At 32.4% G+C, this 24026-nt stretch overlaps 1 protein-coding gene and 1 pseudogene across 1 annotated transcript; both read right to left on the minus strand.

The window, feature by feature from the left end:
• Positions 1-2273: 2273 nt before the first annotated feature.
• On the minus strand, positions 2274-3939 carry LOC120196301 (patatin-like protein 6). The gene is made up of 2 exons (XM_039198135.1): positions 2857-3939; positions 2274-2734 (listed from the first exon to the last, which is right to left on the minus strand). Exons 1-2 carry the CDS (start codon positions 3772-3774, stop codon positions 2345-2347), a joined length of 1308 nt encoding a protein of 435 aa, XP_039054066.1. The 5' UTR covers positions 3775-3939; the 3' UTR covers positions 2274-2344.
• A 9066-nt stretch (positions 3940-13005) lies between these two features.
• LOC120196257 lies at positions 13006-14311 on the minus strand (annotated as a pseudogene).
• Positions 14312-24026: the final 9715 nt, after the last annotated feature.

Consider the following 24026-nt stretch of genomic DNA (forward strand, 5'->3'; position numbering starts at 1 on the left):
TCTAATCAGAGAAAAAGGGTGAATTAAAAGAATGGGTTACTTATATGTTTCAACTTTTGGAAGTCCAAAAATTAAATTAATTGTTTTTAATAATTCTTACCTAAGGGAGAAGAGAAATGTCAATCGGGAGCTTTTAATTATTTGTGTCAAAGACTGCTGTCAATTAAATTCTAAATTACGATTTAGTAAATTAAATATGAAATTTATTAATATATAGATAAATTAATTTTTATTTAAATCAGAGTTTGTAGTCCATTTGACTTCAAAAAAAGTTTTTTTGTTATGAATAATTAAAATATCACATTTTAATTATTTTGGAAATTATCTCGTCGATCATTTTAATACAAATTATTTCTTGAACTTTTAAAAGAAGGTTGAAACATTTTTACTCAAAATGTATCATGATTAAAAATATAAAATAATATTTAATTTATGAAAGAATGACGATTCAATTAAAGTGTTATCGGTTAACTAGCGAGTAAATTGAGGTCAGTGTTGAATTATAGTTTTGACCATGGGCTCATAATAAGGAATAAATTGTTGTATTCGGGTCCTGGGTTGAGACTATGGGGTTTTAAAATAGTGAGAGATTATGTTGGTTCAAGATGGATTTTAGCTGTGTTTATTTGGTTTGAATTTTGGATTCTTGATTCAATGTCTTCTTGATTTTAGGAAAACCTAAAAGTTAAATTAAGTTTAGGGTCAATTAAATGGTGGTTGACCGATTGTGGGACGTGGGTGAGAGCTGAGATTAATTGACCAACTGGAAAAAGTTTTTTCTCGCCCCAAAATGACAAAATTCGTTCTTTGTAAAAATAGTTGTTTTATTCTTATTTTTTAAGTATTTTAATTACAAACATTTTTAATTTTTGGTTAAAATAATTATTGTTGAATGAATTGTTAGTCGTTAATAATCAACATATATTGTTGATGTGATATTTTCACATATATTTAATTGATGACGTGATACATATTATATCATTATTTTTAATTTAGGCATACATGCCACGTTATTATTTTGAATGACATGATACATACCAATTCTTCAATTAAACACATACGAAAATATCGCATTAGTAATATGTGTCGAGTATTAGTCGATTAATGATTTTCATCTAAGGTAAACTATTTTGATAAAAGAAAACATTTGAGAATTAAATGCTATATAAAAAGGATAATAAATTAATTACTCATAGAAACGCTGAAGGATAATAAATATTTTGGGTTTTAGACACTGTAAGTGAGCTTGGATCCAATAAGTGTTGGGTTCTGAAATGAGTGAGCGTGAACCTAGTGAATGATTTGAGTTCTGAGTTGAATGAGGGTGAGCCTATCTCAAAATCTTTTTTGAGTTTTGAGTTGAACCAACACATAAAATAATACTTCATTCCTCTCATTATTTTGTCTATATTTTTTGGAGATAAGTTTGGTGACATATAAAGTTATATAAAATGAGAGAAATGACAAAATTATCTTCAAAATAAGAGAAATGTAAGTGTTAATCTTTGTTGATTTTTTTTAATTTGACATTTTGAATGAAATAATTTTAAAATTTAGAGTAGAAAATTTTAAAATTCAAAAGAGACAAATTTAATAGGACATGATATTATTTTGAATATTTATGCAATGAAAAATTCCAAAAAATTTTACAGAAAAATGTAGACTTCATATTTTAACATTATATCATATTTTAATTATCAGTTGAATTCATATTTTAATCTCTCCTCAAATAAGAAAATGAAAATAGTCCACCTTGAAACCTTATACATTTTAATAAATGTTATAAACTAATTTTAATATTAGACATTTTTTATATTTTCTATTAATAATATATTTTCATCTTTAAAATTTAAAAATCCATCCCTTCTAATAAAAATTGTATTTGTCCCGAAGTTGTACGAAACCTGTCAAACTAACCGTTTAGGAGTGATCTTATAGCTTTAACTTCAAGATAGACCATCAAAATATTCTCATCCCTGGTTATAATATTAAAAGATGGAGAACACAATTCAATTAACCATTGATTAAAACTTTATTTATGAGGAAAAATTATATATATGTTAACGTGCATACATATCATATAAATAAATACATAGAGAGACAGGTGGAGAGAAGAATAAATGTGGTTCCATTCCATGTATTAGAATCACCATTAATCTACATATATATGTCTAAACTAACAAAAAACAAAACAATGAAAATGGTCAAGTACAGCATACAGCTCAGCTCTGTCGGACACCAATACCTTTTAGTACTACATATAATATTATATCCCGAGCGGCAGGAGTAGCATGTAAATGAATTAATAATAATGCCGTTGTAAAAAATTGGATGTGAACGTGAATTAATTTTGATGGTCCAACGAACACGAAGACTGGCTTGAAATGGTAGTGGAGGAGGCCGATGATGTTCTCGGCGTCGTCGTCGACTGCTTCTGCTTTAATACCACCGCCGGCAGGATGCTGGTTTTCCGCCTTTCTTGCTCTTTCACTAACTCACCTCCCATCATCTCTAATATCTCCAAATTCGTCGCCTCACTCCTCTTCTTCCCTTTGAAGAGATGAGATTCCACGCTTCTTTGCGCCAGCATCTCCTTTGCAATGCTTATTACGGCGGCGTCTTTACATTTTGGATGAAGATTGGGGGTCGTCAAGTTCAGCCCATTCCCCTGAATTCTCACGTAGTTGCTTCCGTTTCCGCTTTCTCCGAATGCCATTGAAATTGCTTGATCAACCTATACGTGTATAAATTGTGGTATTCGTTAATTTTTTGATCATGGAAGATTTAGCTTTAGCTTGCTTTTGATTAATAGGTTTTTGATTTTGTGTATTTCTTGAGCTTGATTTTGGTACTTACGATGTCAGAAGCACCCTCGCCGGCGATTCTAAGAAACTTTGTTCGCGTCGGAGTAAGAGTAACGTCACCGGATCCGAAACCAGATTCTCCGTTCCCTAAAGACAACACCAAGAGATCCTCCACTCCATTACAAAACGGGAACTCCTGCTTATTGTTCAGCACGTGTGTTATAGCCGCCGATGTTGGATTTTTCATCGCTACCCCGCCTTCCACCGCCATGATCTTCGTTCTCTCATCTACCGATCTCACTTCCACCACACCCACCACAGTCGGATCAGCCGACGTCACGTAGCACACGTCCTTCATCTTGAAATCATAGCCGTCCATTTCCAATGCATCAGCCCGGGAAAACAATAACGGCGCTTTGGAACAAAGATCGTAGCAGGGTATCAAAACCGGCTTCAGGGTATCCTTCAAGGTCAGCTCCCCGAAGGTTCTGCCCAACAGTTTCTTCACGCCGGATGGACGGAAAAGTTGACGGAATAACCCTTGAGGGGAGGAGCGAAACAGTTCCCGACGGTTTTTCACGAGGAACTGAAGAGCTTGGTCGGCAGTAAAAAGGGGGGCGCCATTTTCAGCCCGAGTGAACAACAACGCGGCGAGAATTGCACCGGCTTCAGATCCTGCAACGACGTCGAAATATTGGGCAACGGAGGCATTGGGGTTTCCCGATTTTTGACGGAGAAAGGTTTGGAGGGTAAGGAGGGACTGAGCCGCCAATATACCATCGGAAAAGCTACCGCTGTCGATGGAAAGGATTCTTACTTTCCCAGAAAAACGATTCCCAGATTTCACAGGATCTTCACGGTGAGTTTTTGCAACATTGGCATTCTCGTGATCACCGAAAAGGAGCTTGTTTTCAAGGATGGAAAATATTTGGTTAGTGAGGGTGTCGACTTCGTTAACTAGGAGTGCCATTAAAGAAATGAAAATGAAAAAAAAATGTAAATGGAATTGAAATTTAAAGAAATAGACAAGTTGATGATCGAAATTGGACTTGAACTTGGAGAGCAGAGCTGTATATGCTATTTATACACAGTGATGGAATTGAAGAAAGAACAAGATGAAAAAAATAAAGTAATGTGAAATGTCGGCTGTTGATGAATTCGTGCGTTTTTTTTATTACAAATAAAAGTGTGAAAGGAAGAATCCAGGAACATTCTTTACGCTGAAGATTAATCGGCGAGTTTTGAAATGGATTTGTTGTTCGAATTGTATTTGGCGCTGTCCTTTTGGTACTAAATTATTACTTCTCTTCTAATAAATATTTTTTGTTCTTTCACTTTTATGCGTTTGCATTTACTTTGTATCTTGGTCAAAATTAAGCGACAAATGAAAGTGAAAATGAAAAAAGTGTAGGCCGCATTTTTTGGGAAACTATATTGATAGTCCTTTTTATTATAGGATATTTTTTTCTAGTCTATTTGATTATAAAAAGAATAAAATTATCATTCAACTAATCAAAAGTTATAAAATGATCAATTTTTAATAGAAAATTACGTGATGATTAATAAAAATTCATAAACAATAAATTTATTCATCAATGTTTATACATTATATTAAAATTAATCTTAAATCTAAATAAATTAACCATGAACGTTTAAATATTATACCAATTTAATCCATTTATTAAATTTCTTCAATAAACTAATTGAAGGTGGACATAACAAATACATGTGCAACAATTTCTCCATACCTATAATAAAAGTGGAGATGCTATCACATTTCACCCATTTTTTACTAAATTGAGGAGATTCTAGTAAAAATATAGTGTCAAAACAACATAACATGACACCGAATTATAATGTCAAAATATATTATATGATTGAGGGACTATCTATATAATTTATCCCCTTTTAAATTTTTCTTCTCACTTGGCCTTTAGTTTGAAACTAAGATATTCCTTCTTCCTTTCTCTTTACTTCTTTTTCTTTTTCCATCCTTCCCTCGTCTATGTTTTAAACTTAAATATCTTTTTTGTGTTAATCTAATTAGGCAGTAATAATTTTAAAAAAAATAAAAAATTAGGCAGTGACAGAGTAAACCCGAAAATATTATGTATTTTTAGGTCGAGTTCCGACAGTCATATTGGCAGAATGTCATATGTACGGAATGGCACGAAACACAACATAATTGTAGAATTTGTTTTATAAGAATATTTGTTTATCAAATTAAACAAATACATGTAAATACGACTTTTGAAGTTTCTCAATATGAATTCAACACACATAAACAATGTTCATATACTTATGATATAATATTAAAAAATATCTTATTTTGATCAAATAATTATTTTAATATGTATTGTCTATAGCATCTTATTCAATGTTTTTTTAGCCAAAATGAATCTTTAATAAACTAAAAATCATTAATTAACTAGATGTGAACGCATTAAAGTAACATGACATCATATGATGACATAACAATGTCTCATTTTACTACTGAATTATAGGTTTAATATAAAAATAATTGTTCAATCTATATCGTTTTTCTCAAAGTGTCTAAATTGTTTGTCGGTCAATCTCGGTATCTAAAGTTATAAACGTTACTACTTTAGGTGCTCGACCCGTAATATGTGTTAAATTTCACCGTTAAATAACATGTGTTGCGTTCATGTAATTTTAAAAAATTTATTTAAAAAAATTATATGTTTTTTATTTTAAAAAAATGCCAATTTTTTTGAAAATATTTTAAAAAAACTCAAACTTTGAAAACTCTAAATCTAATCCTTATACCAATATCAGCTGCATCCATTTATCGTCGGCGTTACAGTCGGCTGAACCTATCCTCGACCGCGCCTACACTAGACCACTCACGCAAGGAACAACCATCGATGAACCCTAATCACGATTTAAATCCAATGAATGAAATAAAAAAAATCGCAAGATTTGCGCGACTCCTCAAGACCCGACGGTGCAAGCAACGACAAGGACGATGTCGTCCGAAAAGGGAGATGGCGTCGACGACATCAACCGTGTTTGACAATGTAGAAACTAGGGTTAGTGTTAGAGATTTAGGGTTGATTTATAGATTTCTAGGAATTTGAGACTTTTCGTAATTTTAGAAAAAATATTTTTAAAATATAATAATATTTTAAGTTTTTTTAAATAAAATTTTTAAATTTATATAAATGTGACATGTGCCACTTAATAGAATTTTTTAACAACCGTTACGGTCAAAGCACCTAAAATGATAATATTTGTGACACCTGAATTGACCGAAAAAGTTTAGAGAGACCACTTTAAAAGAAGTACTATAATTTGGACTTTTTTATATTAAGCCTAAATCATATTATTTTATTGGTTATATTTAGATAGAATTATTATATAATCAAAATAATTTTTTCCCACCAACAACCAGTTGGTCTAGTGGGATAAGACATTAGATTCTTTAAGTAATGTTATGGCTCAAACTCTGCCGTTTGCGAATGGATCAAACTGTGTTAGGAGGGCCTCCCTTGCCTATGCCGTACTCGATCTCAATTAGTCGATCAATAGATCATATACCAGTGATTAATTAAAAAAATTGTCTTCTCTCTTTCTTTCTTTTTTGGTTTTGCCATTAAATTGTCTAAAATAGTCACACCCATAGCTGAGCCATTAATGGACACTACCCTACAAAGTAAACGCAGTGGTGGTTTGAGAAAAAAGTCCCACTAGGGCCATGTAAGATCATGTGTTAGTGCTGCTCTTCATATATATTTGGGATTATTTTATAAATGCATGTCCGGTTTGCTGTACCGACAGTTTTATTACTGGCTACTCTTATCAATATATGAATCCACTCGTAAAAATTAAAAATATGTAGTAACAATGGAGTCCTGCATATGTAGATTGAAAGACTCTGGATTTCGTTAGTCAAGTGGTCCGTACGACCGCATAGGACTAGGGATATCTCATATGCCGTTGACTTTGTACATTAAATTATTCCATTCCGATTGTTAAATGGCAATCTAATATTTAAATCATAATATTTTAAATATAAAAATCCGAGTTAAAATAACTGTATGCATAGTCTTTATCGCCTATCAATTATTTTTTTAATTTAAATATAATTAAATATATACGTAAAATTATATGTAATAAATAAACTTTTAAAATTTTAAAATCAAAGACCAACAGATTATCAATAAAAAAATATATAATATATGTAATGATTTAAAATTTTTAGACGATTATCTCATTGCTCTTAAGTCCATCCCTAAATATAATGTTAATATATATATATATATATATAATTATTATAAGGTAGTATGTATTCTAAAGATTTATAACTATTTGAAAAAAAAATTCAAACACTCTTACAGTCTCTAATGTTCGAAATGAGACTTTTAAAAATAACAAACAATTTTTTAATTATTAAGATAGTTTGGTTCGTGCTCAAATATCCATAAGTTAAATTTATTTTACACACGGTCTCATTTCTCTCGAGTTGGCCAATATATTTTCTTGATGATGCATTGACAATTATTACTTCAATACAAAATTATCTCGTAATTGTAATAAAAAATTAGAAGAATATTTCATTTAAATGAGATGTTAGGCGTGAAAGGCGATGATTAAGGAGGCAACGTGTCCTTTTCTATTTTGATAATTAAAAATGAGCATATTTCTTTTTTTAATAGGTAAAAAAGGGAAAACTTTAGTTAAAAAAGTACATTAATTGATCGTAGATTAGAGTTTAGACATGATAATAAGTTTATTCATTAATATTTTCCTTTTTTATTGATTACACTATTATTATTAAATAAAATTTAATTTTTTATTTTTTAAAATTTTATTAAATATGGTATTAGATTATTCACGAATTTAATATCAATATTCATTATTAGTCTAGAAGTGTTCGACTTGAGTTGAAGCAAATAAGTTGAATTTGTATTTAAATATAGTGACGAGTCATAATAACTTTATTAATAATAAATAATAAGAAAAGGGGATTTTTCCTTAGAGGGGTAAAGAACAGACATGTAAAATTAATTGAAAATTATTTCAGTTGAAATTATTTATGATTTAAAGAGATAATGCTTCAGATTTGAATTGAATTCGTGTTGATTTGAACTCAAATTAAATTTAATATTTTAAATTTAAATTCTACTTATATTAAATTTGAAGTCTAATTAGATTTAACAATATAATAACTGAACCTGACCCTACAACATTTATGGTTTTTATGGATATGATATTATTATACTATTCTCACACACGTTTTTGAGTTTCCAGCAAAACAAAAAAGACAAAATCAAACAAAAACTCGGCGATCTAAACTTCACAACGCTGCTTCTGGGCTGATCCACCGACGCTTAGAGTGTGTTTGGTTTACGGAATGTAAGATTATTAGCGAGAATAAAAGATTATCAGAGAATAGGATTACTGGGAATGTTGTATTTTGTGTTTGGTTGGTTTATCAGAAATGTAAGATTATCGTATTTGGTTAAAAGAATAAAAGATTATTAGAATGTATATTTAACTAAATTATCCTTATTATATATTTGTATAATATTACAAGTTAAAAAATATTTATGTATTTTCTTTAAAAAAAATTAAATTCTTAAAATTTATATTTTTTTTACAAAATTAAAATATAAAAAATGTTTAATGAAAGAGTAAAATTTTATTTTAATTCTCAGACTTCATATAAAATTTAATTATAGATTTTTTTTTGTAAATCTAAAATAGTTTAAGGATAAATTTGTAATTTAACATTCGTAGAATTTTTATTATTCAATGACAGAAGAATAATATTTTTGGGAAAAAATTTAAGGGTATTTTAATCCAAAACGCCGGTAATATTACAATACCTAAGAGAAGTGAGGTAATGACATTCCCGATAATATACCCTAAAAAATTCACTATTAGTAATAAAACATTACTGAAAATGACATTACTGGGAATGCCATTCCCGGGCCAACCAAACTAAAAAATGTGAATTCTATTCCATAAGAAATCTCACATTCCCCATCCAAACGGCCCTTAGATCCATGCATCTCTCCCAATAAAACAAAACGGACAAACAACAATCATATTTTCTATATGCAAAAACTCTTCCACTTTTTTATCGTCCCTTGTAATTTGTCTGAATTATATTTTCAAAGTCGAACTTTGTTTTTTTATTAATAATAACCAAGTCGTTTGAATTATAATTTCATTGTCCACTTTACATTGATTTAAGTTGCTCGTATGGTTAATTAGCCATTAACTTTTTCTAGAAAGAGTGTGTATAACAAAAATGAAAACATTACACTTCTCAAATTTAAGTTAAAAACTTAATTAATGAAAGGATTTATTTGTTATCAATAAAAAATTTAAGGGATAAAAATGAAATTCTGAGAATAGAAGGGAGAATTGGTAATTAAATAAAAGTTGGACGGGTGGTTGAGAGAAATGGTTGGAAATAAAAATAAGGGGGAATCGAGGGGGATATTTGAGTAGGGGTGAGTAGGGACACCGCCAAAAGAGTCGGTTGGTGAATGAGGAGAAAGAGAAATAAAATACATAGTTATTTGCTGCCCATCAATTATGCCGGAGTCGGACCACTCTCTTTTCCAACACAAAAAACATTAGTTTAACATGTTATAACATTTAATTAACATTATATCATGTTTTATTGCTGGTTTAAGACTTCAATTAATTCTATTTCTGTTACAATATTTTAATTATCAGTTGAATTCATATTTTATAAAATCTTATTATGATTATAATTATAATTTTATTTATGTATTGTATTGATTTAACTAATTATATATATGTACGAACTAATTTACCTCACAGGTTAAAGAAATTATTGTTGTTTTTATGGATTATGGGTTCGAGCATCAATAATTACAAGGGTGATTAAACATTTATTATCAAATAATCGAGAGTACTTAGAGCATATATTACTTTTTGATCACTTTTAGCTTAATAAAAAAATAGTTATATATATATATTGATTATTTATTACTCATAAACGATTAAGATTTTTCTTACGTTTAATTATTCATTTATAGGATTTCAAATTTAAAACATATTTAAATAACATTAGATTTTTTTCTCCAAATAATCCAATAAATATTGATATTATTACTACTATGTTTGCGCACGTTAAAGAAAAGACAATTCCCTTCTCTTACTTTGTTTTATTTTTTTAATAAATCATGTCGTTAGGTATATGATCATTTATGTTGTTTATTATAAAATAATAATAAATAATATTAATATTGGTTCTAAACATGGGGTTTATCCTTTTAAACTATATGAATAATATATGTAGTGTTGGTTAATTGATTAGTCAATAACTATTGTTAAAGTGACAGTAATCTTAAGAAAAAATGTTGTCTTAATAATTTTGATGTTTGTATATTATTATTTCTTTAATTGAGATAAGACGAGACAAGCTTGAGCTGTCCGATTTAGAGATTGTATACATGCATGGTACGCGTCAGCAAGGCTTAATTGTTAACATTAATTAATTAAATCGTCTAATTAATTAATATATATGTTAATATTCGGCTTAACAAGTGAGTTGTTTGCAGGAAAGTTGATATTTAAGAGAAAATGTTTTTTTTATAGAAATCAATTAAAAAAAGAAAGAAAAAGACAAACGCCAACCAATCGGTATATATAAAAATATAAATAGGAAAAGGACAAGACATTAAAACAAAATAACTACTAACATATTTTGGTAAGTTAATTAAAAAAAATAGAAGTAATATACAACGCATCGAATTTGAAGATCGTAGACCGCTATTTATCACTACAAGTACACTGATCTGAATCGAAAATCAGAATAATTGAATATATTTCATGACCACAAGCAGTATACTAAATGTCCATATCCCTCCCCAAATGGAATGGATTTCATTTTTGTGCTATTTTTCTTATTTTTTTTACATATACACTGTATGTTAAAATATTCATTAAATAACAATAATCAGTTGATTTAGTGGGATGAGACACTAGATTTTTTAAGCAAGGTCAGAAATTCGAATGTTGGTGTTTGTGAATGGAAAAAACTAAGTTGAGAGAGTCGTATCGCCTCTTCAATATATATATATATATATATATATATGATTTTAAATTTGACTAAACTCACACAAACATATAAATAATCTGCTTCAATCTGGATCACTCAAAACAATATTTCTTTATTTGCATTCTTAAAAGTGGTTAACGCATGTGCCAGATAGTGAAGCTGTTAACTTTGAAACCTTTTTTTTTCCTGATTTGTTAGTCTGCATTTTTTTTTGAATTTTTTTTTGGTATTATGCCACTGGCAGATGCATGTCTATCTTATGGTGGACACATTTCTTTCTTAAAGATTTGAATTTCCTTTTAATTAGTGATTTATTTTATTGATTGTGTCTATCTTAAAATTTTATTTGTGTCTATTCCATATAAATTTTTTATATATTATTATATATTTTCCCACGTTCAAAAATATTTCTAGATCGGTGATTGTTTTAGGCATGCGAAAGAAGTATGTGATATGATGGTGGCGAAATTTCTGACGGGCAGGCCTAAGAATGTGGAGAAGGCTCAAGCCGCGTTCATGCTCTGGGTAGAGTTGGAGGGATTTTTAGTTATGTTTGATAAATTTTTAGTTATGTGCTTAGCTTTCATAAGGAGACCTGTACAACTAAAAAACAGAAGCATATAAGCATGGAAAATCGCCCTTAAGAATAGTTAAATTGTTGTTAGATTCTAACATTGCCTCCTTCGTAAGTGCTAGAATTGCAGTTTCATATATATATAAAGTGAATATGAAATTAAAACTGTGGGTGAAATGTGCTCTTGAATATTTTTCCGGAGTTGATTGACATTGCCGCCTTCGTCTCGGCCCTCATTAACAGCGCCTTTTTCGAGTCAAATTTGTTGTTTGGGCTTTGAAATTTTTAACCGATGAAGAGTACAGGAATATCGTTGCCCAATTTCAGAGTTGTTTGTTTGAGAATGTTTATGGTATGGACTATTGAAGCTACTGAAGAGAATCAGGTTAAGGTCTATGGGAAGGAGTTTATTGGAGGGATGAACAAAATCGACTACGAAAAAGGCGCTATTAAAGAAGATCGAATATGATGCTTATGAGTCTGGCGAATGAAGAGAAGCCTAATGCTGCTGGGCTTAAGGGTTGATTTTGAGACAGGGAAGATTGTTACGGAGTAGAAGTTTGAGAAAGATGGGGCTGATGTTATCATGAGAGATATCACCAATGATACGAAAGGGTCGCAATTGGATCCATCGGAGTCAACCTTTGTAGGCTTGGACTATAATAATAGATCGTGCCAATGGGATATGAGAGATGGTTCAGAACATTGCCGCAAGTGATTCACCTGTTTTGCAGGGCATCAGTTTTGGAGACGTTCGAATTTCCCACTCTTGGATGCACGGTTCATTCCCTTAGTTACTATTTGTGTGGTGGTTTTTCCGTTCTAGAAGGTTCGTTTGGAGTCAATTGAAGCCGTGAAAGAAATTTTGGAAGAGGCTAACAACCCACTGGAACAGGTATGCTATGGGTTTTCACAACTTTTCAGGACTAATAGGCAAGCATTCTGATCATGTTGATTTCCAGGAGAGCTATCCCAAAGAAAGGAGGCTGTCGCTAAACACACAAAGCTTGCATCTACCAAAAAGATAGCTCCTGCTGGTTTTACGGAATTTTGGCCGACTCTGAAGAAGCTTTATAATTTTCATAAAAAAAGACCGCTGTATTGAGACATGATCATTATGTTTCAACCAGAACAGGGATGAAAGTTGTCTTGATAATATTCCCACTGCATGAATGTTTTTATATTCACTACTTCTTCTAATCGAATGCTCTTGTTTCTGTCCCTGTTTTAGAATGCGGGTATTTTGTATATATTTAATCATACATAATATATGATCATTATTCTTTTTGTTGTATATGAAATAAAGATTTAAATAGTCGATTCATTGGTGTAGGATCTCACCCAATTTGTTAAAAAAAGAGATTCGAGTGTCCCTTGTTACCTGCTCCGATTATCTATCAGAATTCAAGTGAAAGTAACATGTATAAAAAGTTAAACAATACCACAATCATTTTATTATTAATCCAATTCTCAGTGGAGAATAATCTGAAAAATAATTACACCTTGAAAACTACGAAGGCTACCCTCAAAAACATTCACAACAAAGTATAATATGATAATTAAACATAAATTTGGTAGCACACAATTCCTTCCTATGACGAAGGAGAGTTTCAAGCCTTCGAAACTTCAGTCTTTGTTAGTTTCAGCATTCAAATCACGGTCGTCAAGGTACTGCTGATAGGCGTAGGAAACGAAGCCCCAAATAGCCAGCACCATTGATATTCCCTTTATACTGCTCATTTTGTCATGGAAAACCAACATGGCTGCTATCGGAGTGAATGGCAATCCCAGCACTCCTATAACATTGGAAAACAATGCTGATATCTCGAACACCAACGCCACTCCACCAAGACGAAAGCCTGCCAAGATACGGCTGTTCCCACCAGAGCCAGCACATAGGATGCTCTCCCCAGTAAATATGCATCCATTTCTGTCTTTAACTGTTTCCATTCTCCTGATGCGAAGAACCCCACCAATGTAGCAATGGTTGCAACGAGTGATTGGAAGATTATAAGATCCAACACAACTTTAAATGATTCACTCTTTAGAACCTTACGGAAGGTCAGCTGTTGGGAAGCAACGCTCAACCCGTACGTTGCGGTTCCAAAAATGGCGCATATGAACCCGAGTACATTCTTTTCATTAGACACTCCAGCAGGCCTTTCGGAGCAGTTATTTGCCACCAGGAGAACGGAGGAAATGGTGAGAAGAAACAGGGAATTGATGATCAAAGGAGTGAATTTCTGGTAATTTAGGAAATAAGAGAAGAAAGCGTTGAAGGCCAATTGGGAAGCTGAGATCGGCGCCACTGTCGACACAGGGAGGTATTCGAAGGCGACTGAGTACAGGTACGCATTTCCAGCCGCAAGCAGTCCGAGGTATACATAGGCAAAAACCCGCAACAGCAACGTTGATGGTTCCGTTTTCAGAGCAGCAAATGAAATTGCTTTGCGTTGTGTGATGAAGTAATAGGGAAGGATAATAGGGAAACCCACTACTTGAACCAGCGTTGACACCCATTTGCTTGTTCCACCTTTCTCAAAGTACAATCTTGAAAGCATCGTTGCTGCCGTTTGGCCACCCAAGACAAAGATCGCGTAAAGGGCTATCCGGAACCACCTCATCATGTTGCTCCGAGGAGGTCGGTTATCTGGTCCCGTGCTTGAATTCGCTCCTTTAGCTTCAGGGTCTGCCATGTATCAAAGTGGTAATAAACTAATTATTCAATTCTATCTTTACAAGGAGCTAAAATTTGACAAAAGTTTTAATCGACAATTCTTACATAACGTTTCAAAGTATGTGAGCACTTACCCATGACGTGAAGTTGTATTTGTTGATCTTTAGCCATAGACTAATCCAGGAAAGATCAAAGGCAAGGAGACAAAATTAGTACTGTGAGATTCTGAGTGAAATTAAATGCTTTTCGCCAGTTCATTTAGAGGAAATGCAGGTTTGGCGATGATAAAATGTTGATCATGAATCACGACTCTCCCATTGCTTTCATTGCATAATAAAAAATCCATTCAGCTTCTTACATCATAAAATCTTTATAATAATATACTACACAAACCATTAAATTAAACCTAATTTAAATTATTGAATTCCATTTTATAGCATGGGGAATGCACTAAGCCGGTCAATTGTATCCTCGTTATTTAAAAAAAATGATTAAATTTAGATTAACAATTATAGAAAAAAAATAAAAAAAAATACATACCCATTATTTTTAAGAAAAAAATGTTAAAATTTTAAACTTCATTATTAGCAAGGCCGGCCCTGAGCATAGGCAAGGGGGCGGAGGAGCTCATTTTTAAAAATATTTTTAAGTTTAATAATTAAAAAATATTTTTAAATATATATTTTTTATTTTAAACACTCGAAAATATGATAATTCAGTGGACCCTAATAATTAAAAAATATTTTTAAACATCATTTTTTATTAAAAAACTCGAAAAGATGGTAATTTAGTGGGCCCCATTTTAATGATTGGAAGGAAAACTAAGTATGTGTCCCCACTTATCTTCTTGTCATCACCTCCTGGCCTAGGACCCTTAAAATGTCAGGACCAGACCTGATTATTAGATTTCTGAATCTGCCGTTACTTTCCAAAAACTTAGGTGGCGTTTGGTTAGATGGAATCCCTTGGAATTGGTGGGAATTGGAATCCAATTCCACCACTTTCTCATATTTGGTTCAAGTTTTCAAGGAATTGGAATCCCTGATGGAATTCAATTCCATCAAAGGAGGGAAAGTGAATTCCATCCAAAAATGGATAGAATTCAATTCCCTTGTTGGAGGGAATTGAAATTTGACCATACTACCCTCATCAATCCTTTGGTAACTTATTCATATATTGAATAAATTTTTTTTATTATTATTTCGGGTCGGGTCAGATTTCTAATTCATATATTTGGGTCGGGTCGGGTCGGGTGAAACTTTATTTTGGTCGGGTCGGATCGGGTTTTTTTTTAAGTGTGATATTCGGGTCGGGTCGGGTTCGGGTTTAGGGTGAAAAAAACCGGACCGACCCGAAAATATATATAATTCAGGTCGGGTCGGATTAAGTCACTGTTTTTATTAAATAAAATATTTTTTTATTATTTCGGGTCGGGTCGGTTTGGATTTCTAATTCATATATTCGGGTCGGGTCGGATGAAACTTTATTTTGTTTGGGTCGGGTCGGGTTTTTTAAGTGTGATATTCGGGTCGGGTTCGGGTTTAGGGTGAAAAAACCGGACCTACCCGAAAATATATATAATTCGAGTCGGGTCGGATTAAGTCACTGTTTTTATTAAATAAAAATATTTTTATTATTTCGGGTCGGGTCGGGTCGGATTTCTAATTCATATATTCGGGTCGGGTCGGATGAAACTTTATTTTGTTCGGGTCGGGTCGGGTTTTTTAAGTGTGATATTCGGGTCGAGTTGGGTCGGGTTTTTTTAAGTGTGATATTCGGGTCAGGTCGGGTCGGGTTCGAGTTTAGGGTGAAAAAAACCGGACCGACCCGAAAAAATATATAATTTTACCTTATATATTTAGGAATAATTACAATAATACCCCTCTATATATAATTTTTATCAATTAAGTCAATGTTTTTATTGAATAAAAATAATTTTTTTATTATTTTGAGTCGTGTCGGGTCGAGTTTCTAATTCATATATTGAATAAAAATAGTTTTTGGTATATTTTTTGGTAACTAATTAACATACTCCGATTGGAATGTATCGAAATATTGCTCTATCTTTTGGTAACTTATTAACATATTTTAATTGCGATGATTTTAACTTATAATGTTTATTAGCATGCTTTTTATAATTTATTGAAATGACTAATCAATCAATAAAATGAAAATTTAATATTTTTTAATTTTTAATTTTTTATAATATATTACTACATGTAATTTGTAAAATAAACTAAAATAAAGCAAAAAAACAAAAAGGGCAATTCTGTCATTTTACATTACTGAAATCAAATTCATCTGACATGTCTGCGAACCAAACATAATATGGAATTAGATTTCAATTTCATTTCCTGCCAACCAAACAGAATATGGAATTGGATTCCAATTCCTTCACAGATTCCAATTCCCTCGTAAACATTCCAGCGAACCAAACGCCACCTTAGTTCATTCCATGCTAGCATGGAGACCAAAGATGTTAGTGGGACGAGATTATTGGTAGCATGTCGGGCACAGTGTTGGATCCATAGATTCTTCCTCACCTTTAAATTTGAAGTTTCTTCGATTAATTATTTATTTTATTGATGACGTTCATTTCGAAATTTTATTTATGGCCATTTTATTCAAAAAAAATAAAAATGTATTGTTAACCTATGTTTGTTCACTCTTAATTTTCTTTTGAATCTGCCACTGTCAAACATGTGGATAGTTGAAGTGATTTTAATGTGGCGAGGAATTAAAATGAAATGATTAGTGCTGATGGTCAAGTTATAGGCTCGTGGGATGTCATTGAATTCATAGGAGACTCGGTGCTGATGGTTCGCAAGTGCCCTGGTCCTCTGGTGGAGAGCTATAGTGCTTCAGTGATGAAGATTGTGAATCATGAGCAGTAGTAACATAGAGTGTCTCTTATCTACTGCATACACACATTATTGGTCCATGATAGGGAAATTCGACTGTGGCATGTATTTTGTGAGAGAAATAAGGCTACCAATTGTATTGCGGAGCTTAACAGAGGAAACATGGATAGTGTTAAAGCTGTGGTTCGGATTGACTTTTGAAGTAAATTTATGGAGTTATTTTCATAGTCTGGTAGTTGGGTTGCTTTTGAAATGTAGTGCATGTTTGAATACCAGATATATTATGTTGCATGAGGTGTGCCGTCCTTTGAGTAGGAAGGGATCTTTTCCGATTTTTTTTATTAAACTAAGATGATTATAAAGTAATATATGTTCTAAATACTCTCAATCATTTGTTAATGAATACCTAATCTCCCTTACATTCACTAATGCTCGAATTAAGGACCTCTGAGAACAATAACCATTCCTTTCACTAGTAATAAGTTGAGGTGTATTGTAACCGATTTGGTTATAATGTTTTAGATAAACTAGGAGTAATAGCTTGAGGACTTTTAAGAGTTTTCCCCCCTATTTTTAAAATCAAGTGTGGACTTTATATAAATGTTTTGAAGATTCATTTTACATCCATATTACGTGAATTTTATAATACATAAAATATTGTACAAAAAAAAACGAAGATCTTTGTCTTCTAGTATTAGCAAAGAATCCATGCCACGAATGATAATCTCATCATAGCGATTTGAAAGGCTTATTTTATTCAGCCATTTTTGTTTTAGATATAGTTAAACCAAGAGTTGATGTATTTTTAAATCTAGCATGCATATGGTGCCATGTTATTTTTTTATTTGCTTCAATTATATACATAGAAGACGACGGGAGCAAGTGAAGGGTGATTTTGTTGTATAGAATACGTACTAAGTTTAGTTAGTTGCAGTTTCTAAAAGAAGATCGACTTAATCTCATTTTTATAATCTTATCTTCAAAGATGAATGAAGGGGACGAATGGAGGTAGTTGCTCTTCTGAAAATTTTTAATTTTTTTATATTTTAGTTTTTTTCTGTGTATATTCTATTGATAATCTATTTTTGTCCCCTGAAATTTTATAAATGAACCTCTTTTAAAATTTTATAAGTTCACCCATAACATAAAATCATGCGTTTATCACTACTTATCTCCTATATACGTCAGCCGATTTTTATCAAAAATTTGGAGGATGATAAACTTGGTATTACTAGAATCAATCTTATGATAAACTTTGAGTGAAATTTTACTATTTTACTTTTTTTCATGCATGTCATAAATTCATTTAAATGGTATTTTTTAAACTAACGTGGAAAAATATGAGTGGAGATTTACTAATAAAATATAAAAGTGAAATAAGATATTTCTTATTAATTGAGATTATAATTGATATGATGAAAATAGTGTATGTAATTTTACTCTTGTTTCTTGATGGACTCACTTTAGTGGGGCCTTGGTATAGTCTGATTCATCTCCTTTGCTGTGCTGTCCCAGGCAGTGATGCATTGTAGTAGTGAAGTCATGCGAAGATGTTGTATGAGTTAAATAATGAGACATAGGTTTGCCAACCAGGGCTGTTTATTGAATGAATTGATTGCAAAGTTAAATAATGTTTAATCAGTATTTGTTTAAAATACTTTTTATTTAATTTAATTTATTATTTATAAAGTTTGATAAAGTATTATTCGACTCATATTTATAAAGTTTGATAAAGTACTTATTATTTAGTGTTCGACTCGACTAATTATTTATTTAAACTCACCATAATTTTTATCTTATTTTTTAACTATATGTAAAATCTAATAATACCACGTAAAATTTAATATAAACATAAGTTAGTAAATTATTAATTATTAATTAATGGTTGAGTATATTTCTTGTTATTTTATTAGAAAATAAATAGATAAACAAATTATTAATGAGTATTTTAATATATTTCTTATCATCTATTAGTGAATTAATAAATAAGTAATTATTATTTTTTGAATATAATAAATTAGTAATTATTAATTAATATTTTTTTGAATGAAATAAATTTTTATAGTAATTATTATAACATATAAAAAGTTTAATAAACTGTTTATGAACTTATTGAATCAAGTTGGACCTTGTTCTGCTCAACTCGTTAAAGTCTCGAGTCGAATTCGAATTAATATCAAATTAACGTAAATCGAACATTGACCGAATCAAGTTTGAGCAGGTCACGAGTTATTCAACTCATTAAGCACCCTTATTGTGAACTGATGATTCATTTCCGGACAGCAGAGTGTTGCCTGTTTGACTAGATTCTCCTATAGAGAATTCCATCTATCAATTGCTGGACACAATGTAAAACTGTCCATAAATACTCTACTAGTAAAATTTCACCAAAATAATTATCAAACCCTATCATTCTCGGCACATTGGAATGGATACTTTGCTTCTCATCATCTAAGATTGAGGCTTCCCATGCCGGTTGGAACACGAACAACATCTAGAGTCAACAGAGTTTAGTATTATGTTATGTTCCTCGTATCTGAAAAGACACGTTGAAGTAAACTACCTAGTAAATTCCGACACTTTACTTTTTTCATAATTTATAATACGATAAAAAAATAATCTGTTCTCCATGTCTCTACATGAGAAAGTAATCTTTTGTTTGTTTCTTCTGCACTCTAAACATATTTAGACCCTCTTTTGCCACAACCAAACCAACCAAATTCAGCAGCCTTATTGTGTTTAACATGTAAATAATGCAAATATTGAAGACTAATTATGGGGAGTTAGTTTATGTCCAAAAATAATTATGGGGAGCTAGTTACTTATATTTAATGAGTGGTTGGAGTGGGTAATTGTTATTTGATAATTTAATCCCCTATCGCTCTTCTACAAAAGATAATCCCTCTCTCTGATTTTAGATACATAATTGATGGTTTATGTATTTCCTTGGAAAATTTCTAGTAGGAGAGAGTAGCACAAATGAGTTCCACTTCTTTATTTTGGGTGTTTGAGGTTTGAAATATTGTATTAACCTTGAGGGTAGCATCTATTTTCAGTATTACACCAATCAAGACAAAATTACTTCTAAAATTGTGGCTTTTATCAAAGCACAATAAATCATTTTATTTATCTTTATTATTTTATTATTATTTGTTAGTGAATGCTACCTGTTTTACTTTGAAGCAATACTATTTTCTAACATAACAGACCCACACTTCACATGGGAAAAACCTAATCTTCACAGGTGCAAAACAGCGCCGATCATTGGAGTTTAAAACGATGTCCTCTGCCCTTCAATTCCCAAGCCTCATTTTGGTTCCCAATCGGTTGTAAGGCAAGCTTTTACGCTTTTGCTATTGTATTTGTCATGGGGTGTATTGGAAGTATGGTAAGCAACAGAATGTAAACTGGTTTATTGATACTATGAATGTGTCTTCAAGTACAAGATCAATGCTCTTTATATACTGCTGCTCTTAACAGCTACAACAACCACCTTAACTGAACAACTAATCAAAACTAACTTGCTAACAACCTCAGCTACCATAACCGCTTCAGCTTCAGGAAGCTTCGAACTACACTGCAATTGTACATACTGCATTAGCTGGTTTAACATGCTAACATTCCCTCTACTTTCTTCTCCTCCTTCAACAAGGTAACACACACATCTTAGCCCTAAACAATTGAAAAGATGAACAACCGAATCGAAAGTGCTGACGCTTCCTTCCGTTCACTTGAATCGAAAGTGCCGGTGCTTCCTTTCGTTCTTCTTGAATCGAAAGTGCCGATGCTTCCTTCCGTTCACTTTGAATCGAAAGTGCTGATGCTTCCTTTCGTTCTTCTTATTCACCTTCATTTCTTTCTTCTTCATCCTCTTATATAAGATTCTTTGACATTTTTTTTAAAGGACTATATTATCATACTTATTACAAAGTTGTTTCCAATGACAGCAAGAAATTGAACTCCCGGCAAACTCTAAATGTAAACAAACTACTCAAAAAACTCTTAACAATTGACCATACCATTAGCTTTCAAGATGTGATCCTGCTCCATATTTAACGTGTAAAGGTGTAACGTCTTAACCCCATTAGCTAAAATTTTGCCGCACATTTCTGTTCCAAGGTGAATCCCATAGGCTTGGACAGCTTCATCGTTGTCCTTGATAGGCTCTAAGGCAGCAGTAATCTCATCATAAAACAGTTGAGTAACAATCAGATCAGCTCCTGCATCAACCTTTCTCTTCAAGTAAACAAGATCGTTCTGATGACCGTTATCTCCCATAGCATCGGGATGAGCCTCTGGATAACCGGCAACCGTTATGCCAAAGTAGTCACCATATTTAGCTCTAATATGTTTAACCAGATCAAGGGCACAGGCGAAACCGCCTTCAACCTGGACAAACTTGTCCTGGCCATGAGGAGGAGACTGGGTTTCCTCTGGCGCAGGAGATACCATTGGCGATGGCGATCTTCGAGATCTTCTCTTCTGCATTTTTGTTCGCCATAAATTTTCAGCAGTTGAAACTGCAGCTCCAGGTGCCACTGGTTCAGGGACAAGGACAGCATGGCCAGTTCGCTTACTGTTCTTATGAGATCCGAAACACCAGTAAAAGCTCCAACAGCTTCCCCATCGTTTCTTCTGAACTGTGGTAGGCTGGACTATGGACTCGGCTGAGACGATGGCAGAGGCAGCCGTTGCCGATGGCATATTCTCCTCCTCTTCCATGCAGCGGACAAAAAAAATCAGGACCGTTTGGCGAATGATACCATATTGGAAGTATGGTAAGCAACAGAATGTAAACTGGTTTATTGATACTATGAATGTGTCTTCAAGTACAAGATCAATGCTCTTTATATACTGCTGCTCTTAACAGCTACAACAACCACCTTAACTGAACAACTAATCAAAACTAACTTGCTAACAACCTCAGCTACCATAACCGCTTCAGCTTCAGGAAGCTTCGAACTACACTGCAATTGTACATACTGCATTAGCTGGTTTAACATGCTAACAGGGTGTTGTCCTACATTGGTTTAATAGTCTTAATTTTGTGGGTCATGAGACTCATCCCATTGTTGATGCATAGTATTTTTGTATCGTCACAATGTGCACAATTAGGCATGGTGATATCATCCCTAACAGTGTGGCTACTAAGTTGCTTTCGATACTATTTGTGTTGGTTGGATTTTGTTTTGTTGATATTTTTCTTAGTGGAATGGTTAGCCATATGCTTGATTTGCGAGGGATTTACTTGTTGATTGTTTGCATTATACATTTTCTTAAGGTAATTATAAGATGATACATGTTTAGAATCTTTCTTAATCTTTAATAATACATACTTTGCAGACGTAGTTGTCAAACCCAAGACTTTAAAAAAAATAAGATTTATTTTTACCACTGAAGTCATTCAAAAGGTTTATATTTTGTATATTTAAGTATCAATGCCCTCGTTAGAATTTCACATATTTTTTTCTCGAAAAATTATGATTTATTTATTAAATCACAAAGCTCCTAAACTTGATTTATGAGCTTCGTTAAAAACCTCCGTAATTCTATTTGGAGGAAGAGAGTGCCCGTTAACTGGAAAAAGGTAAAAGGTAGAAGAAGTACAGACTTCTTACATACAAAGGCGTAACCCCTACAAGGTAGAAACCTTGTTTCCTTACCACCAAGTTTAGAGTAATTCATTTCGACTTAAAATTCCCTTAGCGAGATAGCCCAGCTTAGTATTTCTTCCCCTTGGGGCAAAGACGAACTGCACCTTTCTAAAAACGCATACCATTTGATCGATCTCCTCAAGGATAACTCACCATTACCAAGGGACATACATCAAAATTCCGGGATCTTAACCAGGACACACTCCACCATCTACAAAACAATCCAAAAGAATATAGCAAATTTGCATGTAACAAGAAGTGTTCAAAGTTATCACAAACAATCCCACACCACGAGCCTTTGCTATGAAGATCCGACAAGATTACCCCACCAGTTCTAACAAATTCTTTGGTATACACCATAATTAATTTCAGCAGCCAAAGAAATACAGATAATTTTTCAACTTGAAAAATTCCCAGCGCTCTCAAGAAGTCAAAAATGCGAACAAGATGGTTTTCCAGCAAATATATGACTTCACAACTCCAGGATAGATCTTTCAAACAAGTCCACTCAATCATTGCTCTTCCAATCTCTTATTCCAGTTACCTCTGCAATTGATCTCAAATCCTTGCCACGATTCTTATAGCCTTTTACATTCTTGCCTCAATGCTTTTGTTCCACATCAACAATTTTACCACTTCACTGTAAACAACCGTTTATCCACTTTACTGCAACCCAAATTGCTAATAATTCCTCTCTAATTGTTGGATACATTTCTTGAAAACACAAGTGTTCCATTCCATTATTTAATAATTCCTCCTCCCATGAATCATATGCTTTGAATAGCTATTATTAAAACTTCAATTTCGCACCAGAATGCCTCTGCATCGGATTTAAAACTTCAATTTTGCACTAGAAATGCCTCTGCATCGGATATCAACCCCCTTCCAATCTTCATCTTCTAGAACTCCTGTGAAACACTCTCCGAATCTTCTAGTAAGGTAATATCCCGAATCACATCTTCTTCTGGCCCTTGAAATTGAATACCCAAAATTTTACCTAGCTCCATCGTTTTTCTGGCTTCTCTAGACAGAGCCTTCCATCTAGCTTGCATGTCTGAATCCGAGGGTGATCTTCCTTCCAATTCTGAGGTCTTATTGAACTTAATTTTAATGTTCAATATAATTGTCCGATTAGATACTTAAATTTAGCTTCTTAGTTTAAGTTGGTATAGAAACCAAGTTCAGGTATCAAGATGTGTATTTACTCTTTACTAATTTGTTTAAGAATAGATGCGTGTTATGCTTAAAGTTCCCAACTGATCATTTTCATTTAGCTTCTGTAATATTCCTGCATTGCAAGGTGCCATAGGAATCATAAATGAAATCAAACAATGTCCTATTCAATTGATGTTAATGACGTACTTTATTCGTTCTTAATTTTAAGCGGGTTTTAA

The sequence above is a fragment of the Hibiscus syriacus genome, unplaced genomic scaffold (genome assembly GCF_006381635.1).
Source record: "Hibiscus syriacus cultivar Baekdansim isolate YM2019G1 unplaced genomic scaffold, ASM638163v2 tig00117032_pilon, whole genome shotgun sequence".
Lineage (NCBI taxonomy): Eukaryota > Viridiplantae > Streptophyta > Magnoliopsida > Malvales > Malvaceae > Hibiscus > Hibiscus syriacus.